General features: G+C 46.6%; 1 protein-coding gene across 10 annotated transcripts in view; it reads right to left on the bottom strand.

The window, feature by feature from the left end:
* The window catches only part of DNAH9 (dynein axonemal heavy chain 9), a 313,704-nt gene extending 292,220 nt beyond the window's left edge, over window positions 1-21,484 (bottom strand). For 5 of the 10 annotated variants that reach the window (XM_070561093.1, XM_070561094.1, XM_070561095.1 and 2 more), the window contains exons 1-6: window positions 21,035-21,482; window positions 12,403-12,599; window positions 9,257-9,415; window positions 8,019-8,149; window positions 3,628-3,839; window positions 1,777-2,010 (exon numbers count right to left, since the gene is read on the bottom strand). In XM_070561093.1, coding sequence (XP_070417194.1) covers window positions 1,777-2,010; window positions 3,628-3,839; window positions 8,019-8,149; window positions 9,257-9,415; window positions 12,403-12,599; window positions 21,035-21,451 — 1,350 coding nt within the window. In that variant the 5' untranslated portion in view covers window positions 21,452-21,482. Of the gene's footprint in view, window positions 1-1,776; window positions 2,011-3,627; window positions 3,840-8,018; window positions 8,150-9,256; window positions 9,416-12,402; window positions 12,600-21,034 lie in introns of all 10 variants that reach the window. The other 5 variants (XR_011523198.1, XR_011523197.1, XR_011523199.1 and 2 more) reach the window with 2 other exon arrangements.
* Window positions 21,485-22,652: the final 1,168 nt, after the last annotated feature.

Here is a 22,652-nt window from a genome sequence, read left to right as displayed (position 1 = left end):
CATCAAGAGCTGCAGTGGAAAAGGGAGGCATGGAGGATGAAGCTAGATATCAATTATTTCTACTCTCCGTGATCCTAGTGAAGGACTTGAGGTGTGCTTGTCACAAGACCTAGCTTCTGGCTTTCTTGCTTATACACTTTCTCTGTCTTATGCCCTTCCCCAGTTTCTTTTCCTGGCGAATTCCTACTCCAGTTTCGAAATTTATTTCCTCTTGTGCACCTCACTTTCTCAGAGCCCCTCTGGGTCAGGGACCCCTCTTTCTTGCTCCTCAAAACACACCAATTTCTCTTTTATCATGGCATTTAATACACCTCAAAGATGTTTCCTGATTCTGTGTGTTTCCATCCCTGGATCTGTTCCATTAGTCTGTCTACCTTCTCTTGCTACCAGCCCATGAGCGTCTTACAGGTGTAGAACCAAACCAAAATGGAATCACTTATGTCAGGGACAAAATGGAGAAGGTCAACGCAGGTGCATGGAGGAAACTCAACCTAACCTTACAGGAATTTACAGCTCTTCTGGGACTCAAGCCAATCCCCAAACGCCAAGTCTGTTCATAACATCTCTGGGCTTCCTGTTCCCGACTCAGCTACCCTGATCCAAGCAAGAAAGAAGACCACTAGACAACCAATCTTCTGAAAAAGCCAAATGACTTCCGTATTTACCCCATAAAAATCCCTCAGTCTGTGAGCAACAGAGAACTCATTGCTCCTGTAGCCTTGAGTTTCCTGACTTACAGGTTGAAAGCCTTGCAATAAATGCATCTTTCTGCTTTGCCTTATTCAACATTCAGAGTTTGGTTTTTGACACAGGCAAAACCATATTTCAATCATCGTTGTATCTGCAGTACCTCACTCAGTGCCTAGCACATGACTGTGATCAGTGCTTTTTGAACTGAAATGAACAGATTTAGTCTCATACTCTCTTACCCTCATAATCCCATGGTTTGTCCCACTTATCACAGCCTCTTCCCAACATATTTCCTCTCTTCATCTCAAATCTCTGCTGATAATAGCTAGAAATATGATTCTAATTCCTTCTTGGTCCCCTTGGCTATTACCCTAACCTTGAACCTGACCCCAAATTTCTCAAATAAGTTTTAGGATAAATATGTACTTCATTTTATTATGCCAAGTGCCCTCCCCGCAAAGTTCAATCCACAAATATAGACCTGTTAACCACGTAATATTCAATGGATGAAAACAATCAAAAGAAAAAGCTTCCTGTCTTCTCACCCTGGTCCTTTAACTAACATTTGCATTAACTTTTAAATAATTGGGGAAAAGACACAACTTTGAGCAAAAGTCATATTTCTTTTGCACAGGGATTCACTAGTTTTATAGTTTTGGAGCCAGTTGAGGATGGGAGAGTGGAGGAGAATTTCAAAGCAGAGGCTTTGTGGGAATGGCCAGCTGCAGCCAGATCAGCTCACTTTAATTTTGCACATCGGAATTTCTAGCAAAAGCTTATCTGAAATAAAGTTCGAAGACCATGGGCAATTTGAAAACCAACTGAATTAGTGGACTGATTCCTTGGGCTTTCTTCCTACATGGGTCTATGATCAGAATTTCCTAAACTTCTAATAGAACCACCATTACGTGATGATCAATCCAACCAATCAATCCAAATATTTATTGAATCTTATTATGGGTTCTTCCAACGAATCGAGGGTTGGCCACCATGTTGTGTTGTTCATTTTCTTATTTTGCTTTTTGGATCCCCAGATTGCTTACTCCTGTGTGGAGCTGGGAGTCTGAGGGGAATGAACACACTCACCTCCACCATGTGCAATCGCCCCAGGAAGCCATCCAATCGCACAAAGACCAAAGAAGACTGGAAATCCCACTCTCTGACCTCCTGGTTCTCTTTGAAGTAAGTATGAAGATTCTCCCTTCTGTCCTGAAACATCTGCTTGAAGGTGTTCAAGGTGTCCATGACCACTTGCAGTTTTCTCTGACTTTCTTCTACCTCACTTCTCAGGAGGTCTTCTGGGCTGAGGTAATTAGAGGCCTGGAATGCAAACAGATTAGTGTTACTAAGCCTGGCTGTGGGTGCGGGACACCCCACAACTTTGCCCACATCAACTCTGAACCAAATAATTGCCCAAGTAATATTTTCTAGAAGCATAATATAGGAAACATCTGACCCCATCCTCAGCTCCACAGTGGACTGGGACCTGGGTTCAGGCCAGATAGTCAGTGATGGACTCAGGGATGTGCCAGTGACCAATGAGAGACAAGGAAACAGAGTGAGAATTTTGGGGGTCAGTTGGGGCTGGGGCAGGTGTTCTTTTGTGACTTACTGGCTTTCTATAGTAAAATAATTCAAGCGCCAGAATTCTTTGGACCGTAATTATTTCCCTGTTTCCAAGGGACCTGAACCTGGAAAGCTGTGAAGCTGAAGCTGTGGGACAGCCATCTTCACCACGAGAGGCGGGGGCAGAAATAACTGGGTCCTGGTGACGTCATGTAAGGCCTTATTGTAAGCCAGGGCTGAAGCCGGCCTTATCTTGGACTTTTGAGGTACATAACTAATAAATTATCTTTTTGTTGATGCCAGTTTTGGTTGGTTTTTCTTCAAATCAAATCTTTTTTTCAATCAAGAGTCCTGGCGGACAAACATGGAGTGATGGAAAGTGCTGGTCCAGGAGTCAAACAACCTGGCTTCCAGTTCCAGGTCGGGTGGCCTTTGGCAACTCAGTTAACCTCCCTGAGCCTTAGCCCACATCTTTAAATAATAATAAGCTAACAAGGCTCTGTCTGCTCACCTCTCAGGGTTCACCTGAAAATGACCAGGACCGTGAACGTCACACTAATTTGGAGCCTGCAATGTGCTCCACAGATGTTAGTTATTAATAATTACTCTTTAATTGTGTTTATTGTTTTCTCAGGGTTGCAGCTGCTTAGAGGGAAAAGAAACCCAATTTGGGGGGAAGATAACCCAAAACTTGTTAAGACTTCCAATCTGTTCACAGGCCCACTCTCCTTGAGATTTACGCTGCCCTCTTTGGCGCCATGAGTCCCTAAGAGCGAGGAGCATGGAGCGTGTAATCCAAGAAGCTGCTTCTTTGTAGCTCACAGGCGCTGAGTGCTTAGCAAGCGCCGGGCACACTGTAAGCCTTGACAAGTGTGACTGCATGGGAGCCTCAGGGGCACCCTGCAACCCTTTGAGATAATCCTCTTCTTCTCACCATTGCACAGAGGGGCAAGGTGTGGCACAGAGCAGGTAAGTGACTTGCCCAGGTACACACAGCTAACAAGTGGTGAAGCAGGATTTGGCACAGGGATGCCTGACCCCAGAGGCAGCATTCTTAACGGCTGGGCTTTGCTGCTGACTTAATGTCAGTCCATCAGCACACATCATTAAGGAGGTTGAAATTCACCACCCTCACCCTTCACCCAACCCAGAGTCTTGGGCAGAGGGGAAAGGAAGACTGGGCCTCCCAGGTGTTCCCACACTGAAGGCATCTTTGTGAGTTATTGGCTGCAACAGTAAAATAATTCAAGTGTGAGAACCCTTTGGACCCTAACTATTTCCCCGCCCTGAAAAAACGCACACTTCACTCTTCGCTGTGACTCAGTGCCAAGCCCCCAGGGAGAGGTTGCTGGGGGTCCTGGGGTGGCCAACCTGCTGGATGAGAAGGTTGCAGATCTCCTGGAGCAGCACAGTGAGCCGCCCTGGGGAGCGGTAGGACTTGCACGTGGCCCAAATCAGACAGAGCACGTGGAGCAGCGGCTGCAGCCGCGGCTTCACCTCTGGGAACTCCACGCTCTCGAGGGCCTCCAGGTGGCGGTGGAGCGGCATCAGGTGTGTGTGGATGTCCTGCGCCTCTGTCAGAGCTGGAAGGAAGTGGAGACTGTCACCGGCCCTGCTTGAGGTTCGCACCCACCGAGTGGAGCCCTGGAGGCTGGGGAGTGAAGGATGTGCCAAGTGATGGCTGCGATTCCTTCCTGAACTGAGAGAGCAGAGACAAGGCTGGCCCCACGAACTTTCTAGCTCTTGTGCAGAGATATGGAAATCTGCAGAGCCCCTGACAGCTAGGATAATGGTCGGAGGAGTCTCTCTTACAAAATTCCTGTACCTGGATGTCTTCTCGGCCCTCCCAGCCCCGGGCTGGTGCTGTGTGTGTAGAATATCCTCCATGACTGTGTGCTGATTCCCTTGCTGCTGAAGTCTCTGAGGCAATATATAATAGATGGCCGAGGACACGTTTTAGAGTCAGAAAGATCTGCCTTCAAATGCCGTCCCAGACGCTCACCTGTTGTATGACCTTGGGCACGTTTGACCTCTCTGAGTCTCAAAAATAGGCTGAACAGTAACTAATTTAAAGGGTTCTTGTGAAGGCCCGAAAGTAGCACAGAGAGAATCTTCACATGCAGCCAGCACAGGGCCTGCACCACAGCAGGCGTTCCATGAATGATAACGTCTCTGATAAACATTTGCTAATAAAGAATCTCATCGAGCTCTTTATGGAGGAGAAGTCATAGGGAATAGAGAAATAGTACAGACTGATTATGGTAGGCTCTGCTGGTTTCCAACACCAGGAGAATCTCCTACCATTTCCTCTGAACACAGTCAAGGAAAGAGAGGCTCCTTTCATCAGTCATCTTGTAGTCACTGAGAGGGGAAAGCAGGAAAACCAGTAGCATCAGGCACTAATGTCTGCACAGACACTGAGGGGGGATGCAAAAGCCCACCGAACAAGCTGAACTGGAAGGGAGGGTTTACAAAGGCTGGTTCTTTCTCAGGCCAATAATAAGGTGCTGTCATGTGAGAGCAGACTGTCTTAGGTATGTGGATGAAGACAGTCTTAGCTTATGTGGATGAAGCTCTGTGTTCATCTTAAAGGGAACTCAAAATATACACTATTTAGTAAAGAGTTTCAATATGCCAAGCATCGTCCTACTCACTAGACATCTCATAGAAAACCCTGCGAGGTAGCATTATTACTCCTACTTTATAAGAGAAGAAATTAAGACCTAAATAGCTTGCCTAGGGTCTTCCCGTGAATCAGCCAGCCCTGCCTAGCTGAGCAAAAGCAGGATTTCCCCAACTTTATTATGTTGAACTTGATGGTTGTGGGGGCTGACTGCACACAGGAGTTTGTGATGTGTACATCCGTACACTTAAAGTACATTTGTACGTTACACCCCAAACGGAGTTGTGGGAAGTAGTATGGGGATGGAATTTTTGAAGGTCAGATATCACAGCACACTGATTAGAGCAGTGGTTCTTCAGTGGGGGAGCTGACGGAAGAATCAAAAGCACTGTGTGGGGACGGGGGACGTCAGAGGCCAGCAGCCACGCTCACGCGCTCACGCTCTGGCCTTCACATGTGCCCTGAGAAAGGACGCTGAGACCCTGAGGCCAGAGAGGCTTTCTCTTTATGATACATCTTTAACAAGCAAAATCTCCTTTAATCGTACAAACAGGCACTCCTTTGACTTCTAAGAGTACAATTTTTGAGGGCTAGCTCATCAGCCCAGGGTGCTTGGCTCACAAAGAAATGAAGAAAGAGAGACAAACAAGTTTGGGCTCAAGCCTTTTAAAAAATGTAAATATAAACGGCCACTTGCCCAGTGACGTCCAGTGGTTTGCTGATAAATCTTTAACAGGCTCTTCTGGGACAAAAGGCTTCATCTGTAGCATTTGCCAATTTCTGTGGTGTAAATATTCCCAATCTTCCCACCACATCTGATTTCAAGCTACCAACTTGAGTGCACTGAGTTTTGGGGAGGGGGGTTTGAAACGAGTTGCACATGGCAGGCTCTCAGGAGCCACGGCAAGCCCGTCCACATGGGCTCCAGTGCACTCTGACTTCTCTTCCACATATATCCTCCTACACAGATCCAGACTGGCCACAGGCTGTACTGTGCCAATCCTGCCCCTGTGGCCAGAGAAGAGAGCTCCCCATTAGTCTTTATCACCCTTGTTCTTTTCCCTCCAGAGTACTGATGATTCCTGTTTTCCAAGGTTTTTCATGGCCCAATCAGTTCCACTTCAGACAATCTTGTTCCCACACTTTTTCCCACCTCCTTTTAACCTCCTGCTTTACTTCTCACTGTTTTCCACTTCGTGCCCACTAATCCAGGAGTATTTCTTTTCCTCTCCCTCTCTTCAGTCCATGAGCGAGCCCAAAAACTACCCTGATCATGACTAATAAGAATAATACACATAGTATAGTTATTAGGATAAAGAAAGACAGATGCTCTGAAATTAAACTAGAAATGAGAAAATCAGTTGCCAGGTGCTAAAATATTGTTATTCTCTGAAGATCCCACCAAAATTTCTGACCACATCTCTACCGAACTTCACTAACCAAAATTTCTCTTCTTCCATCAGCGGAATTGAGTTATATATTTCAAGGATTTCTATTTTTACAGGAGTGTTTATCTGGTACTATTATAACGGTATTGTTTTTTCTAATTGCTTTTCATTGCCATCATATATTCTACTGCAATGAACTTTTTGAAGCTGGCTTAGGGAATGAAATCTTTTACAGCTATTCATCAACGTGCATAATTATAGTCTATTAATCTATTAACATGAAAAATATATTTGGGGCTCTAAATAACTAACTTATAAATATACTTTTACTACATTGTTTTATTTTAGAGCCTCAAATTTCAGTCATTTGCATACCTCCTTTACGATATTTATGTCTGCATACAACCTATACTATTACTTAATACTTTTTTCTAAATTTGCTCTCATTTTAACCTAGATAGAATTATATAAAATGAAAACTTTAAATGAAAAACTTGCATCATTTGCCAAAACAGAGTTACCTTTTCACATACGTTTTAATATATCTGTCCGTACGTTTCCCACAGTCACCTCGCACACCAATAGCGGCACACATCCTACTTTCTGGGACCCCTGTCCCGTTTGAACTGAAGTATAAATTGGGAGCAAGAGTTGATTCCTCTGGGACACAAAATCTCCCAGTGAAGCAACAAACTGAAGTCCCCAGAGGGACCTCGTTCCAAGCCAGCTTTCTGCGCTGGCCGAGAGGCCTCTGTGATAAGATTTCAGGGCCCAGCAGGACCTCCAAGACTAGCGACTTATGCCAGTTCTTCTCTGTCATGTGGCGCGTGTCAGAAGCTCCGCCATGGGAACTTTTGTTCTGGTAGATGGGTGGTTTCCAAACGCCACGCCACAAGGAGGAGAAGGTAGGACAAGGGATCAACCAGTGGGCTCTGGACTCAGGATGCTCCCCTCTTTAACAGAGCAAATATACCTTGGTTAGTTTTATATTTTGGACTTAGGACATTATATTTAAAGAAAGAGTTCTGATCGAGAAAGAAAGTTTGAAAGTCACTGCTTGGGTTAAGCTTACTTAACTCATATGGAATTGCAAACACCTTTAAAAGCACATTCTGAGCTACAATACTGAAGAGCCAGAAGAAGGTCTGAGAAGAGAAAGGGAAGAAGCAAAGTGCGCTGGTGAGGGGAGAGGAAGCCCTGAGAAAATGGATCTACTGCTAATTAGAGACTGCTTGCTGTGCAGTTTTGACAAGGGCCGATCTTGTCTGGTGCTCAGATGGCCAGGAAATTGCAGTCCCATCTGACAGTAGGAACAGAAAAAGCAGAATGGAGCTAGAAATGGAATAGAGACTTTTCAAAGAGCCAGAGGTGGAGGGACCTGAATTCCAGAGGTGAGAGATAACAACATGCATTTGTACAGTGTGGTACACTCAGTAAAATACTTCCACTTGCATTATCTCACAATGGCCCAGGGAAGTAGGTGGGAAGCGTTTGCACAATAACCATGGTATGCACTAAAGCTCAGAGAGGTTAAGTGACTTTGCTTGGGTCACAAAGCAGTGGAAATGCAAACAGAGCACAGGGTAACTGCTTTCCTGCTTCTAGATTTGGGATTCTTGCCAACATGTTAGCTTGTGTCAGGTTGGAGAGCTGTAAGGACTGGAAGCTGCTGAAATCAAAGAAAGAAGATAATTCAGCACTAAATCAGAAATGTGTCAAGCGTATTTATGAAAACACTTGCTGGTTCTCACCTGATACAACATCTCTGAACATGGCTTGGAAAGCTGGGAAGTAGCTGCTCTGAAGCTTGTCCAGGAGCCCAGCCACACCCCTCACCTGCATCGTTCTCAGCTGATTATAAATGTACTCCAGATCCTCAGACCTGCAACACCGTGGAGAAGACGAATCCAGGTGAATGTTAGGAAATGCAAATCACGCTGTCATGACCCACCCTCAGAGAGACAGAGGGAGCCCTGCCGCAGGGTGCTTCCACCGGAGGCCGCTCCAGCCCAAAGAGCCAGGACCTCTGTTCCCAGAACAGTGAGGGCAAAAGCCTGAGTCGGGAACACACGTTCAAAGGGGCCGCTCCAGGAGGTCACAGCAGGAACACTGCTGCAACCATCTGGTGGCTCAAAAGCTTGGCAGCTGGAGGCCATTAGCTCTTGCAGTAAGGTTTGGGGTGGGGTGAGAGGTGTTGTCAGAGCGAGGCTGCTGGAGAAGGGCCCACAGTAGGTCAACCAGATGGCCAGAAACCAGCCAAAAGGATGGGGCATCTCAGCATGGCGGTGCAAACAGGGCTGGAGCCCTACAGGCATGCCTGGTCATGTGACACGGACACTCTCCATTCAATGCAAGGACAGGGACATCTGCCTCAAACATCTGTCTGTCTCCTTTTGAGTAAAAGATTAATCAGCACAATGATAAATAGGAGCAAGGAAATGGGGAGGAAAAGGGGGAATGAGCAGGAGCAATGATTAGGTCTTTCTGGAACCCGATGGGGCTGGGCACAGTGCACGATGGGCTTAGTAGGGTTGTTAGGAGATTGTTAGTAGGGTTAGCCCTGCGAACAATCGGCCGGGACTCCGGAGAGGCTGTTCTGCAGCTGACTGCCAAAACCCCCCCTTTCTCTAGATCCTTACAAAAAGTGTGTGCATATACCCTTGACTGATCAAGGAGAAGGGTATAGATAAATAGAAGAAAAATATGAAAAAGAGTGAGTCAGTTTTTTACATGTAGTTGAAAGAGCCTTTAAAGAAACATCGGAAGACATACTGACTGTAGCCCAAGAAAGGAGGGGTGACTATTGAACCTGGGGGAAGCGTGCATCTCCTACTGCACAGAAAAACTATATTGACCCAAACTACACCGAGCTGTCTGCTCTAGGGGAGATGAGAAACACCCAGAAGTGGGACCAGCCTCCACGGCTGCCTCGCCCAGGCCTTGATCCTCCCTAAGACATCTGCTTCCCAGGGTTGGGGCACGTGCCCACCTGCTCTTCCAGAACTCCAGTTCCACCTTAGGAGTGGGGTTCTCCCCTTGGAGGAGTGGCTGGGAAGACTCCCTCTTGAGCACCACCTGGACTCGGTGGCTCCACTGGATCACTGCAGACTCAAGGGCGTAGATGACTGACTTATCCGTGGAATCCAAGCTGTGAAAGACACAACAAACCTCCTGAGCCATTGGAAATAACTCAACACTGGGTGTTCCAAAACAGAATCCCAAATCTTTTAAAAGTAGGTGGGAAAGGAGCTCGTCGGGTGGTGTAGTGGTTAAGTTTGCACGCTCTACTTTGGGAGCCCGGGGTTTGCTCGTTCGGATCCTGGGAACACACCTACACACCACCCATCAAGCCATGCTGTGGCACGTCCCATGTACAAAGTAGAGGAAGACTGGCACAGATGTTAGCTAAAAACCAATCTTCCTCACCAAAAAAAAAAAAAAAAAATGGTGGGACATTCCATCTAGGTTTTCTTAACCTTTGTTGAATAATAGACTAATGAGTAGTCAATGAAAAGTACAGATCCTCTCCATAGACAAAACACTTCTGCATGCATGCATATACAATTATTCATACAAAATATTGACAATTCAGGGGTTCACCAATATTCTGAAGACCAGTTTAAGAACTTTGAATCCTCTCAAGTCTTTCTGTCAATGCAGGAATACATTGGACAGAAAACATTCAGACAACCACTCCACCTCTGCTTGAACCCCACCGATGTCAGCAAGCTCCCTACTTGACAAAGCAGTGCCGTCCTCAGTAGGTCAGATCTCCCTCAGAGAATGTGGGTCTCTGCGTTGAACTATGTCTATCTCCCTGCAATTTCCTCTCTCTGGTCTCAGTTCTGACCTCTGCAGTAAGGGGAAACAAGTTACCTTCTTCTCCACAAAGCAAACCATCAGACATCTGAACAACAATAGAACCTTCACTTTGTCCTCACTTTTCCAGGGGAGAAGGGAATTCCCAAGCATTCCCCCACATACACCTTTTAAATAAATCAATACACAATAAATAAAGGAGGAATTTTCTGGAAGGAGTTAAAAATCAAAAATACATTTTGACTGCCTTTTCGCAAAGTCTTAACTCGAAATTGTTCATGCCAAGAACCCAGGACCTGAGTGACAAAGAAAGAGTCCATCATTCACGTTTTCATGCCGGAAACTCATCTTCATTCAATTTAATTAAATTCATATTTACTGAGCAATGATATGGCACAAGGGATTACGGAAGGTATTAAAGGAGAAGATATTCACCTCCCTGAAATATGATCCAGACTTTTGGGAAATCATCAAATTTGAACAAAGGGAGACAAACTCAGCAATGATTAGATACACATACCTCAATTGTTATTATGTTAAAACACAAAAGGAACAGGAAAAGGGTAATTTGAATTTATTTATTTTGAAAATGTAATATTTTTCTTAAACCACAATGTTTTCCACTTAACTGGGACATTGCTGCAAATTAGATATGTAGCGAATTCCAATAGCAAAAACTTATTATAAAGTACACTGCCAACCCATGCATTACTTATTCTTCAGATCAAATCATGGGCTCTGAGTATACAATGATGACAGCAATACATTGGAAAACTGCTGGCATTAGGGCAGCCTGAATTTGTGTAGGAAGGTGGCCTGTTGTCACAAACACACAGAAACGCTGGGTAATCTCAGGCACGCGTGGCCAGTTGGCATTTGGGAATTTGCTCATCTTGTTTGATGGAGGTCATCCAACTTGGAAGTCACCCACTTCAGCTTCCATTGTGACCTCCTTCCCCCAGATTATCCTTGAAGGTACATGTCTAGTACCTCCTGGACATCAGCAGGCCTTGCATTTTTACTCTTTTGGCCAATTCCCAATCTCAAGTCTCCATAACTTGATCATAATAGCTACCATTTATTAAACACTGTTAACACTTGGCACTGTCCTAAAAACTTTACAGATGTCATCTCACAAGAACCCTGAATATGATGTAGGTGATAAGGTCATCTCCTTTTTACAAATGAGGAAACTGAGGCTGGGAGAGATTAAATGATTGCTCCCGAGTCACCTGGCCAGTAAGTGGCAGAGCCTGGATTAAAAGCCAGGATCCAGAGGCTTTGCGCTAAGTTCTATATAACCTTGCATCATAGCCAATGACATTTCATTCACATATTCAAGAAAATGATAAAGATAGTGGATTCTATCATGGTCCTCCATCCATCCATGTTGCTACGTTGAGCCAACAAAACATCTTAATTTCAGGATCTAAAACATCAAGAAGATGATTGTCTTACTACTGCCACTAATGGCTTAAAATGAAATCATCGCGGACATTTTTATTTTGGCAACCCAGCAGATGAAATTCTTTTCTGTGTTTGGGAAATTCCCTTCACCTTAAGCATCTTGTTAGGAGCAACTCCCCCTACCTCCTCCCAAAAAGAAATACTGGGTAGAATATAAAATATACATATCAGTTAGATACATAGCCTGGCTTGAAAGAAACAGAAAAAATCCCCATGGGACAGAAACAAAGATAGCATGTAACTTGAATGGTAAGTGGAAGCTGAAGGTGGACATAACTCCTAAAAAGAGAAGAGGCTGAGGTTTTGATGCCTATCCAGGCATAGGAGGCATGGACTTCAAGCTCCAACAGAGCCAGATTGGTTTCTATTTGAAAAAAAATCCGCAGGACCTAAAAGACGTCTCCAGCTGCTGGGGGAGAAGGGTCTGGAACTGAAACAAGAGCCACCAGAGTTACTTCTGTGACATCACGTGCCAGGTAAATGCTGGGAAGAGGCACGGCTATCTCGCAAACTGGACCTGGGTCATTGCCAATGATGAGATACTGTCCTGATAAGCAAAATACTGAAATCTGTGTGGCTGCTCTCAACGCTGAAATAATTCTGAGCGGAAAAAAAGGCCATGTTGTTGTGATAACCTCAAAAGACTTCAGGCAGCGGGATTGGGGCGAGGGTAGTAATCAGCACAAAACATACAGTCCGAGGACGTTGGCAAACAGAGCAGACAGTGGGCTCTGTGCAGAACGAGGAGACATGCAGAGTCAGGAACAGAAAAGTTGTAAAGAAAACATTCAGATAAACCAGCATCTCCCATATCTCAGAGTCCCACATGGCCAGGCTGGCAGTACTCACATGGTCTCCTTTTCAGAATCCACAAGCTCCATTTTCTCTGAGCCTACTGGAAGAGGCAACAAAGTTTTCCCCTTCACCTGCTCGAGGATAACCAGGAGGTCGCACTGGAGGCTGTGGGCGTGCCGTTGGACATCTTGACAAACAACATGGGGCCAGTCTAGGTGATTCTTCTGATTGGCCAAGACGGGGATAACGACCTGTAACAGAGGTGCACACGAATAAAGGCAGGCATTCTCCTTCCGAGAACTTAAAGAAAGACTATTCTGAGAAAGGCCCAGAAAGCTACATGCGTCCTTTTACAAGCCACTGTGCTGTGAGGCCTAATACTAAGAGCCAACATTATGGACTGCCTTGACATCTGGGAAAACTGGGAAAGCCTCGAGTAACCTCCTCCCAAGTTTCCCGCCTGACTCTGCTCCTGCAGATGAAGTCCCTTAGCCAAACAACCCTCCTTATCAAGGGGAGCAGGCACAGTTGCTGCTTATCCCTGAGTAGCAGGCTTCAGCTCCCTGCCTGCCTGCGGAATTTTCAAACAAGCCAATCCCATCCTCCCACAGGAACCAATGGGCACCACATCCTCCTTATACTACAAAGCTTACCTCCCACAGCCCCTGGTTGTTCACTCTACCCAAGTACAACCTGCACATGGCCCTGCATAGCACAGCATCCTCCCACTCTGGGCTGTGACTGTACGTGACTAATAAACTGCTGTCAGTCTCATCTCTCCAGTGTTGTATGTTTGGCCATCCCCATAGCCCTGGGGCAGGAACCCCTCCCTCATCAACAGGGTGCATAGGAGGTTACTGAAACTGTCACAAGGCCAGAGGCAAAAAACAGGACAAATGCAGGTAAGGATGACCAGCTGTCTATAGGTGGTATGAGGGGGTATCTTAAAAAAGGAAGCAAAGTTGAGGATCTTGAATCTATCTGTAGGGTGAACATTAGTTGGTTTTGGCCACTCGACATAGTTTCTCTTCACCTGGTACCAGTCTCCAGATCCAGAGGTGGACATGTGGACAAATCTGAGGCAACAAGCGTCAGGCCAAAGTCTCTTATCTGAACTTCTCGAGGAAGAGAATTTTTCTCCTTTCTATGAGTCTGGAGCTATTGGTGGCCATCTTACTACCATAAGGAGCCTTAGCATTGGGCCAGGATGCAGAAGGGAGAGTTTATAGATGCAGAAAGACCAGGTCCTATGACATCATTTGAGCTCCTAAATCAAGCTGCTCTTGAAGTCTCTGAGCTAGTTTAAACTGAGTTTTCTAACACTAGAAACTTAGAAAGTTGAACTAATAGGAACTCACTAGGAACATCTGCCTGTCAAAAGCTCACAACTAATGGAAAGGGAAAACTAGAATGAAAAACAGGTGATCAGGTAATTTGAGTAACTACCAAGTAAATAATGAAAAGGAACTATGGACTCATATGGTGGATTGGGTTCTGTATATGGTCAATAAGCCCATCTGGCTATGAAATAGAATCCCCGGACCCAGCACGTGAAATCCCGGAGGATGATGCTTGCCTGGTCGGTCTGGAAACAACCACTGAGCTGAGCACTTATGACAACAGGTGAACAGAGAGTGCCAGGAAATAAGGTCACCAATTGAGCTCTTCTCACATTCATGTCAAGAAAGGACCCTTTGGACCCAGGGCAGAGGGCCTGACGGGGAGAGAGGATGAACTGTGGGTTTGCTTCCTAGGGTCTGGCATATAGGAAGCCCTCATTGGAGTTTCATAGAAAAACTGAATGTATGTTGTTTGAAGAAAAAGTGGTAGGTAGGTTTGGGGTTGGATTTTGGAGGGCTCTGAGTGATAGAAAAATAATGAACATGAACTTTCCATGAAATGAAAAGCTACTCATTCATTCAGTTGATGAATATTTGTTGAGTATCTACTATGTGGTAGCACTGTTCCAGGTGCTGGCCAGGCACATCAGTGAACAAAACAGACAAAGATTCCTGACCTCATGATTCTATGGGAGAGACAGTCAAGAAACATGAAGTTCTGTGAAAAAGGAAATAAATAAAGCAGGTGAGGAGGATCAGGAGTGTGGGCTGGAGGGGTTGCAATCGTAAATGGAGTGATCTATGAGGGCCTCATTGAGAAGGTAACGTTTGAACAAACACTGGGAAGGATAGGACAAGGGGGAAACAGATCCTTGTGGAAAGTATATTGCAGGCAGAAGGAACAGCCAGTGCAAAGGCCCTGAGGTAGAATCATGCCTAGTGTGATAAAGGAGCAGTATGGAAGTCAGTGAAACTGGAAGAGGGTGAGCAAGAAGAGTCAGGGTGAGTAAAAGGGGTTGGATCACATGCAGCCCTGCCTGTAGGATTTTTTTAATTAATTTTTTTTTTAAAGATTGGCACCTGAGCTAACAACTGTTGCCAATCTTCTTTTTTGTTTTTTAAACCTTCTCCCCAAAGCCCCGAGTACATAGTTGTATATTCTAGCTGTATGCCTGCCTGTAGGATTTTGATTTTTACTCCCAGAGGAATGGAAATCATTGAAGGGTTCTGAACAAATAAGTGACTTGTTATGACATCTTTTTTGGTAGACTCACTCGAGCTGCTATGTTGAGAATAGACTCCAGGAGGCAAAAGTAGAAAAAGAGATCAGTTAACAAGTTATTGCTACAATACAGAAGACAGTGGCTTAGCACAGGGGTGTAGTGATGGGAATGATAAGAAATGGTTTGATTCTATATAAATTTTGAAGGCTCAGCCAATATGATTTCTTTATTTTTTTTGCTGAGGAAGACTGGCCCTGAACTAACATCTGTGCCAATCTTCCTCTGTGTTGTGGGTTGCTGCCACAGCATGGCTGACAAGTGGTGTAGGTCTGCTCCCAGGATCCGAACCTGCAAACCCAGGCCACCGAAGCAGAGCATGCCGAACTTAACCACTAGGCCATGGGGCTGGCCCCGATATGATTTCTTAATGGATTAGTTGTGGGGTTGTAAGAAAAAAAGAGGAGTTGGGATGACCAAGGGTTGGGACTTGAGCAACAGGAAGAATGGAGCTGCCATTAACTAAAGTGGGGAAGAATAAGGGTGGAGTAAGCTTTTTTTATTTTAAAGATTGGCCCTGAGCTAACATCTGTTGCCAATCTTCCTCTTCTTTTTTTCCCCTTTTCTCCCCAAAGCCCCAGTATATAGTTGTATATCCTAGTTGTAGGTCATTCTAGTTCTTCTATGTGGGATGCCACCTCAGCATGGCTTGATGAGTGGTGTGTAGGTCCATGCCCAGGATCCAAACTGGCGAACCCTGGGCCGCAGCAGAGCAGAGCATGCAAACTTAACCACGTGGCCACAGGTCCGGCCCCCTGGAGTAAGTTCTTGAGGGAAGACCACGAGTGTGTTTTTGGACACGTTAGAATTTGGTATATTTATTGGACTTCTAAATGGGGACATTGAGTTGGCAGTTGGATATGGTAGTTGGGAGTTCAGAGGAGCAGAAAAGGCTGGAGATAACAAACTTGTGAGGTGTCAGATACAGATGGTTCATAAAACTCTGAAACTAAATGAGCATCCCCAGGGAACTGAGTACGTATAAAGAAGAGGAGATGTCAAAGGCCTGAGTCCTAGAGCTCTCAGTGCTAAAAGTTGGGAAGAAGAGGCGGTATCATCAGTGGAAACTGAGAAGGAGTGGCCATCGTGACAGGGGAAAAACAGAAGACAGATGTCCTGGAAGGCAAGTGAAGAAAGTGCTTCCAGAAGGACAGGGTCATCACGAGCTCGAGCTCTGCCAAGCGCTGCCCACAGGTCAAGCGGGAAGAGGACTGGCAAATGGCCATTCGATTTAGTCAAGAGGCAGTCATTGGTGACTTTGATAAAGTTCTTAATTTCTCTTCTGTTTAGTGTGAGGCTAAGAGCCTAATGAGTGAGTATAAGGTAAAATAGGAAAAAAATGGAACAGAGCAAGAGTAGACACATATTCTAGACATCTTTCTATAAAGGGGACCATAGAAATGGGATGAGAGCTGGTGGGAGGAAAGGGGATTTTTGTCTGATGGGAATTACCTAGTGGAGAGGGAAAAAATAAGAAGGTAGGAGAGAGGGGAGCCTTGCTGGGGCAACCTCCTTAAGGAGATGAGAATGGACAGGATTCAGAGCAAAAGTGGCAGTTTTAGTCTTAGGGTTGGCATCAGAAGGCAGCAGACAGTCCATCTGTAGCGACGGAAGGGAGGGCAGAGTATATGAGCACAGATATTGACAGATGGGGTAGATTAAGAGTTTGTGAAAATTTTATTCTATTGTTTCCATTTTTTTAAAAACAAAGTAAGAAGTAAGAGCATCACAAAGTGAGGTTTGTAGAGGAGATTTTGGGCATTTGAGGAAAAAAAGAAAGTGTGCAATAGTGATCTAGAAGAGCAAGAACATAATTAAAATAGGACGTATGGGATGTTGGCTGGGAAGCAAAAAGACCTGCTGGAAGTCCAGGCTCATGAATTTAAAGTGGCGCCAGTTGGTTTTTCTCTAGCCCCATTCAGCTTCCCGGGTGCAGGAATGGAGTAGACAGAGTTGGATTTCAGCAGGATTGTGGTTTTGCCAAACAAGTCCCACAAAGCAAGGGAGAGGCCGGTAAGTCAGGAGCTTATGCCAGGGAATGATGATGATGAGGATAACGATGGAGCCCGGCACTCAAGCTGGGTAAGTGGGGGAAGAACAGGGGTGTGCATGAGGGACAGCGGGAAGACGGCAGGATCAAAGAATTGGAGGTGCCAGCAGGGTCACAGGCTTGTTGAATGGGGATATTAGAGGGAGTGAGCAGGAAAAACAGGAGTAATAATCAGAGAAAGAGGAGGCTGAAAGTGGATCATGAGGGGCTGGTTTGGTAATGCAAGGTCTGGGACTGGCCATGGGAAGAAGTGGTTGAGATGGAGAAGGGGACAGGACCACTGGAGGAAAAAGCTTCAAGGAGCCCAGAGGCCAGGTTATTGGAAGGATCATTTATATGTCTGTAGAAATAGCCAGACGGTAAGAGAGGAGTGAAGTTGGGGAGCGCCACAGGAGCCAGGAGCCCAATCGCGGAGAAGTGAGGGCAGTGCTGTCAGTGCACGACACAGCAGTGAGGAGAGAGGGTGGCTTCGTCTGATGGCCTGAGATTCAAATGATATTTTTTGATATGAATCTAGAAGCAGCAGGAGGGGCAAGGGGGACACCTATCTCACCTCCAGGCTCAGAGGTAGAAGAACTGGGGGGGAAATACAGCTGGATTCTCCAGGAAGAGCCAGGTCTGGGTAGAAGTTGACAAGGATGAGTCAGAGAAGGTTGGAAGCTTTTAAGTGGGATGCAGAGTGAGAATAATTCCTGTCCTTTCTGGAATACCTACAGCATAACACACTCTAGTCCAGGTGTCCTACTATGTTATTTCTAAGTTTCCTGAGAACACTTGCAAAGTCGTCTGACCCTGACAGAGGTGAGCTAACCTGCTCCCGTCACACTGGTGAATTTGACAGAACCAGGATTCGAACCCAGGTCCATCAGACTCCAAATCTCACGCTCCCTTCCCAAAACACAAAACCGCAAAGTGGCACCCAAGTTCCAGAGCTCTAGGAAAAAGAAGCTGGCAGCAGGGCATAAAGTGACTGGGAGGAGGAGGAAAGGGAACAGAACTCATTACTAAATTCCGTCAATTCTTTCTTAGAAACGTTTCCTGGATGCATTTTTTTAACATTTTTTACCTCGTACTAGTGTAACAGGACAACAATAATGTTAAAGTTTATAACTTTCTCGCCTCATCAGCATCACCCCTTGCCTACCCCCCACTCCCCAACACAACACAGGAAAGACATCTCTCAGCCAGCTGATTCTTTCCAGTTTAGTGCTGCTGAGTGGGGAGGTGGGAGCACGAGGGGAGCCCGCAGCCCGAGGCTACACTGATCCACAGGTGGAGAGGAGAGCTGGCAGGAGAGCTGGGAGGGGAGGGGGGCGCCTGGGGACAGGAGGGGAGCAGGGTTCTGAAGTGACACTGGATCAGCTTCAGGACGTGTAAAAGAAGCACATGGGAGAGGAGAGGGTTGAGTGGCCCAAGGATTGCTGTTAGAGGTTTTGAGAAATGAAGGCAAAGGCCTGGAGGTATTTTAAAAATAAATTAGTTTCTTTAGATTTTTAAATAGATAATAAATTTACATGGTCCAAATCTTAAAGGTGCAATAACTTTTACAGTAGAAAGTAAGTCTTCTGCCTACCCCCGTACCTCAATCACCTGGTTCCCCCGGCCTGTGGACCACCCTGTTAGAGAATGTTTTTCCTTCCTGCCTTCCTTCCTTCCTCTCCCACTCCCTCTTTTCCTTTATCCTTTCCTTTTTCTCCCCTCCTTCTCTCTCTCCTTCCTTCCTCCCTTCCTCTCTCCTTTCTCTTTTTATCAGAAGTGGTAGCATACTATACACACAATTCTGTACCTTTAAGAAAATTATCTTAAATTGCAGCATTATTCACAGCAGTCAAGAGGTAAAAGGAACCTAAATGTCCATCCACAGAAGAGTGGATAAAGAAAACGTGGTCTATACATACAATGGAATACTATTCAGCCTTAAAAAGGAAGGGAATTCTGACACATGCTACAGCACGGATGAACCTTGAGGACATTACGCTAAGAGAAATAAGCCAGTCACAAAAAGACAAATACTGTATGATCCCTCTTAAATGAGGTACCCAGAGGGGTCAAATTCATAGAGATGAAAGTAGAGTGGTGGTTGCCAGGGGCTGGGGGAGGGGGAAGTGGAGAGTTGTTTAGTGGGTGTAGTTTCAGTCATGCAGGGTGCTGTGGTGGGGGGTCGGGGGGGGGGGGCCCGAGGATTTGTTGCACAACAATGTGCACAGGATTATCCATATTCCACAGTACTTTTGGAAACTGTTGGGAGAGTGAATTTTATCTTATGTGGGTTTTTTGCCACAATAAAAAAATTAAGAAATTGTTCCACACCAATCGTTCCTTTTCATTATAGATGGACCTTGTTCATTCCCCCAGTCCTCTACCAATGCACATTCAGTTTGGTCCAATCTCTTTCAATGCACCAGTGAAAATTCTGGACCATGTGAGGATTTGAATTGTTTCAAAATTACTTTTGCTTGCTGGACCGTATTTCCTAGGCCATGACACAACTCTGAGATGGAGCCGTGCTCCAAACCCCCCACCCCCAATACACGAGGTGTAGTTCTATCTCCCAACCTTTGTTCACTCTGCTCCTCACACCTTGAAAGTTACCTTGCTCTTTATTTATCCTATTCCTTCTCTCTGTTTGGGAGCCAGTTCAGCACTTGAGGCTAAGTATGGATCTCAGACCACATGCATCTCTCTCTCCTCTGAACCCAATGGCACTTCTTTCTATTATTATCATTCATTAGGGCATTTGATCCAAGCTTGGACTTCTGTAGCGATGGTGTTCAGACAATGCACAGCAGTAAAGCTGAAATACTGAAATACTTCCCTCTCTACTGAGAAACCTAGTTTCCTTGGGCCCCCTGAGAGCTCCTCTGTCACCCTAGCCCCTTCCCTGGAAACCCCCCACCCATAGCTTCCTGAGAAAGCAACTGTAGGGCTGACACTTGATAGAGCTGGGCGCCTGCAGGATCTGGTTCCAGCACTGGGGTCGACTTTAGGTAAGCTCTACCTCCACCTCAGTGACACTAGTTTTGGATAAATATATGATTAATTTCATGGGTGAGATCTTGTCTTCTATTTCTTTTGTATTCCCCATAGCACCTATCACACGAAACATCATATAGCCAGTACTCTGTAAATACTTATTTCACAACCCGCAGGATCCAGGGCATCAAGCCTCCATCAAGCACACACACCAGACTTGCAGAGAAGTTCACTCCCATGCCAGAAAGGCCTAAATGCCCCAAGACTCTCTCCTGGGTACCCCCTCGGAAATCTGCATTCTCCAGGCTTCCGCTATGGTGCCACTGAAGCACCCCATAATCCACATCTCCAGGGACCTTCCTCCCTGAGCTCCAGGCAGACCCCTCCAAACGTCTGTTGGATATTTCCAATTGGATGCCCTAACTTCTTGCCTTGGCGCAGAGATGACCTTTAGTAAATGGTTGTGTGACGAACGAATGAGACGAACATCAAAACCAAACCACCTCCCTCTTCGAACTCTTCTCCGGAAGTAACAACTGTTCCTAGACTTTCAGCTCCTCCGCCTCCCTGACCCAATAGAAATGACCCTCTGTTCACCACTTCCCGTCTTCCCCAGTCCCAGGTTACAGGATGGATTAGAGAGACCGCCTTAAAAGGAGCTCAGGACCTAGGCACTCTTCAGACTCCAGCCTCCCCTTGCCTTAGGCTTGGACACAGACCAGGGCTGAAGGAAGCCTTAGCTCCTTCGCATGCTCACTGTGGCATGGCCCCTACTCAGATTCCCCTCAGCTCCCATCTAAGCTCACCCTCCTCTCAGATGCCATCTCCAGGCCTGTTTCCATCCAGCTCCGCCCCCTCTCTGGCCCCGCCCCCACCACCTCTCACTTCCCTTGGACTCCTCAAACTCCCCTTCAAGCCTTCCCGCTCCCGTGGCCCCGCCCCTCTACATCTGGCCCCTCCCCTCTGGCACCGCCTCCGCCCATGTCTCCGCCCCCTCCCCCTCCCCAGTTGCAGCCGGCGCGGGGCCACCAACCCACCCTCACCTCGGAGAACAGCGCGGCCAGGTGCTCCAGAGGCGCCGCGGGCACGTCCCCGCAGAGCACTGCGCCGCGGAGGCTGTTGGGGCCCGGCGGCTCGGGCCTGGTGCGCAGGAAAAAGAGCCCCTTAGCACGAGGCGGGCCGGACTCGGGTCCCGCGTCCAGCCCCGGCCGCACCGCCAGGCCCCCGGGCCCGGGCCGCACCACCAGCAGCGGCCGCGGCCCCTCCGCAGCATCGTGGCCCAGGAAGGCGTGGAGCAGCTGCTCCGCCTCGGCCGTGCCCGCGCAGCGCTCCCACGCGCCCGCAGCCGGCCGCAGGCTCTGGGCCACGCAGGCCCCCAGGAGTCGCAGTCGCGGGTCCGCGCCGGGCTCCTCGGCCGCGTTCTGCTCAGCCAGCGCGGCCCGCTCCTCGGCGCTCGGCATCGCGCGGCCTCCAGCTGCAGTGGTTTCCCTGGCGACGGGGACGCGGCCGGGACTCCCTCCCCCGCTCCCCTCCTATTGGACACAGGCCTCCCGGCCCCGCCCCTTCCAGTCTAATAAGGTAGGAGAGGGACGGCGGGGGAAGGGGCGGGCTCGCGTCGCCGTTGCTAGGAAACTAGCGGAAGCTCCTATTAAATGTCGGTCTTTTGGATGAGAGGTGCGCAAGGGTGACTGTCCAGGGCAATGGTTTATTGATGGGGGGCGTGGAGGGGTGGTCAAGGATATGAATGCTGTGAAGGATCCTGCTGGCTACGGTCAGATTAAATTCTTTACAGGTCTCCAGACTCTGAAAATATTATGGTTCTCCTGCCAATTCCCCAAATGTGTAACTCAAACTTGAAAACAGTGTCAAATCATAAAATAGATGTAAGGGAATTCACTGAAGTTTTTAATTTCTTTTCCACGATAACTTAAATACTTTAGAACTGTGCTTATGTGGCTATTGAGCATTTGAAAGTACTGGTGCGACTGAGCAACTGCATTTTGTGTTTAATTTTAATTAATTTGAAATCAGTCACATGTGGCTAGTAGCTATCATACTGCATAGCTCAGCTTCAGAATTTTAACATCAATTATAAAAAAATAAAAGGTTTTTTAGGCTCCTGCTTTATCCATGCCTTAAGTGTGTGCTTAATCTAACAAATGGGGGCTCAAACTGTGAAATCACTTTGATTTCCATGAGTTTGGCCCCAATCAGTTCTTCTTAAATGCAGCAAAGCACTTTTCCGTATGCAGGATGTTCAGAGCCCCGTCCCTGCCGTATATCTGGATCTTGTTTTTGAAAAGGGATATTGTGAAGCACCTTTGCTGACCTCAGAAAGTAGCACTTGTTGCCTGCTGAATCCTTCTCCACGATGAGGATATAAATAGGTTGGCCCTTTGCATGCATGTAAGGTGAGAATGGGACAAAGAAAGGGACAACCTGGGCATCAGGAGGCCTGCAGGTCTGAGATGAGTTCCCCTCTGCCCTACCGCCCTGATTTTAGTCACCAACCAGAGACTGCAGTTTCTGGGTAAAAGGGGTGTTCATAATGGGCTTCAAAGGAATATTAACAGAATAAGCATTTATCAAAGGTAGCTTGGCTAACAAGAGCCCCTCGGGAAAAACTAGTAGCTGGAAGGTAAAATGATTGATTTCATGATA

Source organism: Equus przewalskii, chromosome 10 (assembly GCF_037783145.1).
Source record: "Equus przewalskii isolate Varuska chromosome 10, EquPr2, whole genome shotgun sequence".
Classification (NCBI taxonomy): domain Eukaryota; kingdom Metazoa; phylum Chordata; class Mammalia; order Perissodactyla; family Equidae; genus Equus; species Equus przewalskii.
The sequence above is the reverse complement of the archived record's forward strand: the minus strand, read 5'-3'. Positions and strand labels throughout refer to the sequence as shown.